The 9,256-nt window shown below is 38.7% G+C and overlaps 1 protein-coding gene across 2 annotated transcripts; it reads right to left on the bottom strand.

Annotated features, from left to right (window-relative positions):
- Positions 1 to 1,344: 1,344 nt before the first annotated feature.
- Positions 1,345 to 7,811, bottom strand: LOC146312097 (dual specificity phosphatase 29). Of its 2 annotated transcripts, none has more exons than XM_084740023.1 (5): positions 6,438 to 7,811; positions 6,155 to 6,224; positions 4,638 to 4,822; positions 2,702 to 2,922; positions 1,345 to 1,919 (listed from the first exon to the last, which is right to left on the bottom strand). In XM_084740023.1, exons 3-5 carry the CDS (start codon positions 4,790 to 4,792, stop codon positions 1,708 to 1,710), a joined length of 588 nt encoding a protein of 195 aa, XP_084596149.1. In that variant the 5' UTR covers positions 4,793 to 4,822; positions 6,155 to 6,224; positions 6,438 to 7,811; the 3' UTR covers positions 1,345 to 1,707. The 2 variants fall into 2 exon arrangements, with proteins under 2 accessions (XP_084596149.1, XP_084596148.1); XM_084740022.1 differs by having other exon boundaries at positions 4,638 to 4,825.
- Positions 7,812 to 9,256: the final 1,445 nt, after the last annotated feature.

Below are 9,256 nucleotides of genomic sequence, written 5' to 3' on the forward strand. Positions count from 1 at the left end.
AAGACGTTGCAATTGATTGCATTAATACTTCATTATGATGTTTATTTTGAGACATTTTCTATTTCTGGAGAGGAGCTCAGAGTCAGGCAAACATCACTGAGTGAGACCATGGAGGATTCACGGACAGGCATTTTGGTCTTGCCTAGATGCGAAACCTAGATTTGTGAAACTCTAATGAGATTGGTGCGCGTTGATTCCTTGTTGTGCACGTTGTTCAAGCAGCTGTTTCTATGTAGTAAGCACTAGAAGAGCAAGGCTAGCTGTTTCCCAGCTGCTTTCAGTCTTTATGCTAAGCTAAACTCTCAGATAGAAATGAGAGTTGTATCTTCTCATCTAGCAGAAAAAACCCATTAACATATTTCCCAAAATGTTGAATTATTCCTTTAATGACATTTTGTCCACAAAGATTTAAACGTCAAGGTCCAAGATGAATTCTTCTGAAACTGTGAATGTCTAAATATATTATTATCAAGCCTTTTAGTATGACTGCTGTGTCCCTGGTGTGTTTTGCTTCTCTTTCTCTTTTCCTCTAGTTGATTATTTTCTGTGGGAGGATCAGCACACCTGTGTGCGATCAGTGGCGTCCTGCTGAGAGCACACCTGCAGAGGATCCTCATCAGTAGTTTATTTAAGTTGAGGGCTAGCAGCATGCCGTCGCAGCTCTTTTATGTAGGCGTGCTGTATTCTTCGCTGTAGACCAGCACTTTTTCAATTCTATTTTGCATTCTAAGTGATCTCTTTTGTACCAAGTTTGTGAATTCAGTAAATAATTTCATCTTGCCTTCTCCTGTGTCTGCATCTGGGTTCTTCCATCTACCTCGTGTCACATCTGAATTCATGCGACTTTTACATCACTTGCTCTCCTGATTTGTTTTGCTGCAAGACGCTTGTGGAGAGGTGCTGACAGTTGAAGTCAAAAGTAGCCCTATTCTGCTTCTTCTTCAGGTCATTTCAGGATCGTGGTTCATGACTAGTTCACACTGCAAAATGATACTGGCCAGATTTAAAAAATCATATATACATCTCGTAAAGAAAGAATGTCACCAAGTGAAACTCCAAAGATTTTTTATTTGTTGTTAGAAAATAATGGAGCTGTGTCTACACTGACAATACTCTTTATTTTAGGAAAAAGTCATTGTTGGTTTTAATCTTTAAATATTTGTTCATTCCAACAAAAATCATTTAATCACACAGTATGCAAGTCGTGTTGCTAGGGGTTCCTCACATTAAAACAATAACAGAAAACGTAGTTTGATGACATTGTGAAGTAGCGTGGGATCATGGGAGTTGTCCTCTGCTATTGCAAATGAAAATCTATCTAGCATGACTCAGGCAGAAACCATGTACATGGACCTGGTAATATTTAAGTTTTATTCATGTTATATTTGGAGAGGTTCACTGATTTCTCACTCTCTGACATATCCGACGTATCCCCTGTTTTCCCAGAGGTTACAGCAACTAGCAGCTAGCAAGGAAAGACAGTGTTACTTTAAATAAAGTACAGTTTTCTCTGGGTTTGACCATCATTGGAAACACATTTCAATGCACATTTACATATTTTAATGCAGAGAATGCTTTGATCTTATATAAGTTACTTAAATTTCTTCACAAAAAATGGAATTTATCTTACAAAGAAAAGACAGTTCTAACATGTTTCTATCCTTGTAATATCTACAGATATAATCCACATTTCTGGGCTGATGGATTTTATCTCAGACTGCTCAATGATCCCTGGCAGTACAGCTTTTTGTCCAGCTCTCGGAGCTGCTCCAGGAAACCTTCGTTTGGTGAGATGTTCCTGTTGGCGCTGACGCCTTTGATGGCGTCCACCAGCGTCATGTTCTCGTGGATCATCAGGTAGGCCAGAACCAAGGTGGATGAGCGGCTGAGACCCATCGCACAGTGGACAAACACTTTACCTGCCAATCAGCGGAAAAAACAAAAACTCAACATGTGGATTGGTCTAGAGCTCAGCCAACCTCTACCGGCTCCATTTCTCTATTTACAACCATGCAATGGCTGGATTATTGTGGTGAACTTTACTCTGATGTCTAATTTGTTGCTCCTCTGTGGATTAAAAAGCATGCACATCACAGAGAGGAGTACTTCTAACTCCTGACTAAAAGTTTTCAACATTGTTGCAACAAATGTTTCTACACACGGTAATCCCTGGTTCCTTATCGGGCCCGAGGATTAGGGGGCATAGGAGCGCGTAATTGAACTGTCTTGGCGTCTGTGTATTTCTGCCAGGGATTACTGTAGGCACCGCCACACACTGGAGCCCCGATCAGCCAGCATGTGAATGAGGAGGCCTCGTCTTATTACTGTCATGTCAGATACCGGCTTCACTTTGCATAACAGGCCAGGCAGGCACAGGCCACAAACATAATTGTGTAATTTCCATGTCCAATAAAAGTGTTGCTTACAAATTACCAGGGCAATCCATTTAAAACCAATTTTCCTGGCCAAGGTCTGAGCTTATGAGAAGATTACCGTGGGGGAAAGATATTAGCTTGATATTATGTTTAGTGTTTGATTTGCATTTTAATGACTAATACAACTGGGGGCTGTTCTAATGGGAATTGACTGACAAATGTTTCTGTTTCTTCGCCTTGCAGAAGAAAAAAAAAAAAAGTCTTCTTCCAAGTTAATGTGTAAGAGTGATTGGAGAAATACCTTGAGGGTGGTGAGAGCTCCTCACCTGTGGGCGAGCTCAAAGCGTTCTTGATAAAATTGGCCGCCGGGTAAAAGAAGGGACTCAAGTTAAAGGATGGCATGTCAAAAGCTTCCACTCCATGATAAGTGATTTTGGCGTCTCGGTAGTAGCTGGGCCCCGTGTTCACATTGAACTTCCCATCAGCAGCGTTAAGTACATGGGTGATGTGGTGAGCCTGGAGTGTCCTCTTGTCTTTGGCTGCATACCTAAAGGAAAAAAAACATAATTAGCTGACCTGGTGCAGATGAATAAAAGCAAGGCTTGTAGTTCCTGTGAGCACAGTTCATTATGGTAAATATGACCACTGCATAATGAGGAATGCTTATGAATTATTTAGGTTGTCATATCAATGATTAATAAAACATTTACTAATGCTTTATAGATAATTAATAAGCCATATAATGCATAAATTAGAAGACCTTTTGTGTTGCCAAGTTGTACACCCACATTTAAGTAAGTCACCCAAATAACAATGACAACAACCACAACAACAACAACAATAAATAAATAAATAACTGGAAACAACTTTCCTTCAGAGAAACAGTAAGCATTAAACTGTTGTTTATTTAAAGGTCCAGTGTGTTAGATTTAGGGGGGTTTATTGGCAGAATGTGGAGGAGATTGATTGTAATAGTCCTAAGTATGTTTTCCTTAGTACATTATCACCTGATAATGACAGTTGTTGTGTTTTTGTTACAATGGGCTACAATGGGTTTGCTTCCTTGGATGCAGCCATCATGAACTAGCATGTTTCTACAGTAGCCCAGAAAGGACAAACCAAACACTGGCTTTAGAGAGGGCCTTTTGGGGTTTTTTTGCAAGTTTCATGGCCACTGCAGGTTCTTCTATATGTTTGGAAGGGGAGAGTGAGACGAGTTGGTTGCAAACAACAACCTCACCACTAGATACTACTAAATCCTTCACACTGGTTCTTTAATTTTTTTAAATGCTAATTTTTCTGCACTTGAAACACAACAGTTGAAATGTATTTAACCTCCATTGCATTTGGGTGGTGATATAAATGCCAGACACAGATATCTAAATCTCAGCAAATAACTGTTGATTTCTATTTGTGCACCGACTCTGTAGGTGCTAGAAATATGTTGTATTTGGCACATTAGCTTTTTAGCTTAGCTAATGCTACATCTATGGTGTAGGCGAATGTCATCGTATAAAATTAGCAGTTCAGTATGCTAAAGGTTAGCATATAGCCTAGTGTTTAAGTTGCTGTGTTAACATGCATGGGGTTAACAAGGTAACATGCTAATGTTTAACATAGCAACAACAAAAACAACTGAAAAAGTAAAGGCTTCATAAAATAAGAGCAATAGGTTCCTTCATTTACACAGGGATTCAAAAAGCTGGCACCCCAAAAGGGCTGCATTTAACTGCTAACTTCTTACTATAGAAAACAGTTTAGCATCTTACTTATCAAGCAGTAACATTAACATTTATTTGGAGTCATGTTTATGGTCACTAAATGAATGTAAGTCCAGCCTTCACTCTCTTTTGGTCCCCATTATCACCTGAAACAAATATCAGGCTCTTTAACTGCAAAATGCTCCACCATGTTCACCATCCAATTAGTTGCTAACTTTGCTTCTTTGATGCTGGGAAGGTCGGTTTGGGTGGCTTTTAGCCTTTACCCTGCTGGAAATAAACAAACCTGTGGCCAAAAACTACACTATGAGGGCGGTGTATCAAAACAATAAAACTGCCAGCCAAAAACCTGAGCTGAGGGCAACTGAGTCTGTGGGTAATTTCTGCGATCACCACAAATGACAGTTACCATTAATTAGTTATTATTAATTATTTCACAGTTTAATAGGCCTTACTCTGTCATGAGTGAAATGTGAATACGTTTTATGTCTGCTAGTTTACTTTGTGGCGTTCGGAATATTTGTTACTGTTAAAGTCTCACATGTCTCCAATATAGATCCTGGGCTGAACCTCATCCAGATGGTTGCTGGTCCCTTTCTTTGTCCACATCAGCCTATGGAGCTCTGAAGCCAGGGGGGTCTCATACCTGCCGTCTGCCCCCTCAGGGCTCGCCAAGCAGCTGAGGCCTCTGGGCATGTCTGGAAGCTCTTCTTCTGCTTTTACAACCTGCTGCATAGAAATACCACATATGATATTCTAACAGGGTGTAACTGGGAGTGCGTTGAACCAACAGCACTGATCCTTGTTATGAAATTCGGAGCACACTGGGTGCTGAGAAGTCATCAAAAGTGTTGAAAATGTTTTTTTCCTTCACCTCGCTCATCTACGGTTTAAAGGTCCCACAAAACAGCTTGCAGATTGCTTACTGCTTATTTGCTTCTTGTGAAAACTAGAAGCTAACCAAAGTGTTTTCTTGTCGAGTAGGCATCTTCTGGTGTTCTCTGAATGCTATGTAACTGATCATTTCTAATAGGCTTTATTGATGCGAGAGCCTAATTTTAGACCACACTGAAAGTCAAATACAGAAGTGAGAATCTCTAATTAGAACATCAGACACACAGGCCTATTGCCTTTAAAAACAGACTATAAATATGCCAATAAATGCACCCCACAACAGCAAAGGACCACAAGAACACATAATTGTAAGATGACCTTATGATGCACTCATTATTTTATCTACAGCTCAGTGGCACTTGGTGGGTTTATTTATCTCCAGAGATACAGAAAATTTGTATTCAAGGCCTGTAAACATCAGCCTTTCATTTCCTGCAGGCAAGTCTAACCTGTGCATTTACAATTTACACACTGGGCTGTAGAGAGAGTTATACTATATGCGTACTGTATACATTAGCATCCATTTAGGCAGCTGTGTGATTCTGCTCCAGGCTGAGGACGTACGTACAAACGATGTGTATGCATTGTTATAGTAAAGAAACCGATGGCAGCTCTGCGTCTTATTTGCATTCTGCTGGTGTGTGGAGACATAATGTGGCACTCGGGGTTTGGAGACTTATTGTCGTGTCCACAGGGATGAGTCATTGAGACCAAATCTGTTTCAGTGACCTTTTGTTAAGCTGCCGCGGCATATGGAGGTGCACTCAAACATCATGATGGCTTTATCCATCTCTGCATGGTTGCATGTATGTCACTCAGAGCATGGGTATGCAGGAAAAGCTGCATATGCTCCATGCATATGAGTGAGTGAGTCTCTTAAAGGCAGAGTAAAGTGTGTCTTTGCACAAGTACAACATGTGCCCAGAGTACCTGCAGGCTCTTCTTTCTCCTCATTGATCTATAAGTACAACCCTTCCCTCCCTCCCACTGTCAGGGCAGAGAACTGATTTCCCTGGTGCACATGTTGAGCTGCAGCGCTGCTTTCATAGCCTCCCCCCTTAGGCTAACCTGTCCTTCCTGCTCTACTTCTGTGTAATTAAAGATGCTATGTATGGGAAAGTGCCCACGGTTAACATGGAGGGCAAATAAAAATGGCTTTTTTACCTCCTCCGGGCCTCTTCTCGGTGGTTTTATGAATTACACTTCCCTCTTTAGCCTTTTGGATGTGGTTCGTCTGGATTTGTGAGCAAATTAATAAAAGGAGAGAGTGTGGTAATCCATTAGGCAATGCAGTATCATCACAAAAGTGCTTTATAAACATGTTTACCCTGCACACAAAGGAATACAGTACAATAAATCCATACAGTGTAGTTTATAGACACAAATATTTTCCAACATGGACTTCTATCTGCAATAAATTCGTAAGAACACATTGTTAGACACTTGCCTTGGCTGGAAAACGTTGCTTTTCAAAGTCTCTCTGTACAAGAGCTACATGTAGGTCGACAGCACAACTGTCTGCGTTCTCCTTGGTAATCTACCCTGCAACCTTTTTTGCTATTTTAACATCTGAATCTCAGCCCAAAATAATTCTGGCATCATCTTCTACATTCCTTAAAGGTTACCCGAGCTACCAGCACAGGAGGGAGAGGATAGGACACGGCTTTTTCAATAGCAAGAGAATTAGATCAGTGCTGCTGTGCTTCAGCTTAAATCTGACACAGTCTTTACTTGGATTCTTCTCTGCAGCGAAATGTGTTTAAATCAACACCTGGACGTTTGAGTTTCTGATCTCTTTCACTTTATATGAAGATCATTTAGTGACTGAAAACACAAAAAATTCTTTTTGAAAGTTTATCTTACTAGATTTCAACACTGACAGATAAAAAACACTTGCAATAAGGACATACTCAGTCTTGGCTAAAGCATAAAAATAGTATGGCAAAAAGAATTACACAAGTGTTGAAAGATGAACAGACTGTCCATACAGACAAGGCAAACATTTCATTTCTTTTATGCATAGTTCAGTCTTTGCTTCAATTCTTAATTTATTGTATAATTTTCCTTGTACCCAAATTAAATATAGAGATGAAACCCTTATACAGAAACTGTGCCACACCAGAAAAAGAACGATGGATCAGTATCAAGTTATAACGTAAAAAGTTTGTTATAATGAGATTTTTTTCGCAACATAACAACATATTTTCATCTTATTATGACTTCCAAACTTATCGTGTTATAACAAGAACATTTACATGTTATAACAATATATTTATTGAGTTATTATGTGAAACGGTTCATATGAATGATAACATGATAACTTGTATCTTTATAACATTATTTTATAAGAATAAGTTATAAGTTATCTAAGTTATCTTTATTTAATTACTTTTTAATTTTATTTATTAACTTTTGATTGTTAAATACTTTTTAAAAGTATGCTGATAAATCTCTTTTTGGTACTATTGCTTATTAATATTCTTTGTGTCATTTATGTAGGTATGGATATATATGAAGGCTGGGTGGATGGGGGGTATTCATCACAAAAATGTCCTATCACATACATACATTATAATGTGAAACATTTCTTGTTATAACAAGATAAATAATATATTGTTCTAACAAGAAACATTTATTAGAATTTGATAAGATTATATATTGTAATAATATGAACACATCTTGTTATAACCTGAAAAAACATGTTATAACTATAGACTTTTCATGTTATAACACAATTCTTCTTTCTCTTATCTGGCAACAATATGCTTCTGTAAAAATTAAACTTCTGACTCCAGCAATTAAAATCCTGTCATATAATTCAGTGTATCATAATATTTGCCAATTTTATTTGCAATGAATCAGTGTTCGTACCAGTGAAAATAACGGTGTGTGTTTGTGTGCATGCATGTGTGTGATATTGTAACTTTGAGAGATAATGATTTATAACAGGTAGGAATCACTGCTGTCAGACTCAACTATATAGTAGATGAATCTGTGTACCGCTTTGTGTCTGACATTCCAAATGTTTCTACAGATGACAATCAAAAGACGTAAAACCTTTTGATGTCGGCTACAGTGTTGATCAGCTCAACCAGCTTGACGAATTCACCAAAGGAATTTCACACTGTGAACACTGATGGATACAGAGACACTTTGAGTCCCATTTTGAGTTTGAGTGTTGACTTGAGGAAACATGTTGTATTTTTTTTTTTTTTTTTTTTTGATTCATCATCTACAGAGTTTACACTTTGTACTGTAAAACATTTTCCATAAGCCATTTGGTCCATTCTGTTGTAATACAAAGTGAGGTGCTGAAGAAAAAAAAAACACATCTTACAAGCATGAGGTACAGACATAACTCAAAGAGACAAACAGACATAAAAAATCTCCTTATCATTAACATTCTTCGTTCAGTCTTTTCTAACTTTTTGCTTCACATTTCATTAAGTTTTACTTTGTTCTGCAACCAAGCTGTTTTTTTTTGTGTTGTAATGTTTTTAACATTACTGCTTCCAAAAACATTTTTAAAAAGCCTATAGTAGCCATGGTAGCAATGCAATTCATTGTTATCTCCCGAGGCCAAAAATGTAGGCTAAAGCATGTGGCCTGAGGGTGGCGCCAGAGAAAAGGCCATGTTGTTACTATGTTGATATCACCACACTCCAGACGAGAGCGTGTCTATATACGTTACCAGGGTCCTAAATTCTCAAGGTCCTATGTTCTATGCTAACCACTAACACATTAATGAGGGCATTTGTGCAAAATAGCTCAACTCGATTATACATGCTACTGGTAGGCTACCTCTACTTTGCTTGCCACTGTAGATAGTACTCCCTGAAAGTGGGTGGAGCTGATCGTTGAAGCCTTTATTCACTGTCAAACTATCATATACACTGTACATTTACTGCCTGGGAGACAATTTCACTGCCCACCTTTTTGTCTGCTCTCTCTCTCTACACTATCTCCATCTCTCGCTCTCTTGCACTCGCTCAGCTAAAGTTACACACTCAATACGCTGCACTTCTCTGACCATTATCAGCAGGACTGAACCTAAAATACTCTCAAATGTAGCCGTTGCCACCTTTCTCACCTTAGCTGCCTTGTCCACCAGTAGAGAGACTGACGTCTGGTGGTATGTGCTGTGCACTACAATACATCACCTCAATACAGCATCCCTGTAAACGTTTATTAAAAAGAGGAGCGTTTGTATTTTTGACAGTATTAAAAATTATACCATTTGAATTTCTTAACACCCTTGTTTACCTT

This window comes from Lutjanus erythropterus, chromosome 17 (genome assembly GCF_056507025.1).
Source record: "Lutjanus erythropterus isolate fLutEry1 chromosome 17, fLutEry1.hap2, whole genome shotgun sequence".
Taxonomy (NCBI): Eukaryota; Metazoa; Chordata; class Actinopteri; order Lutjaniformes; family Lutjanidae; genus Lutjanus; species Lutjanus erythropterus.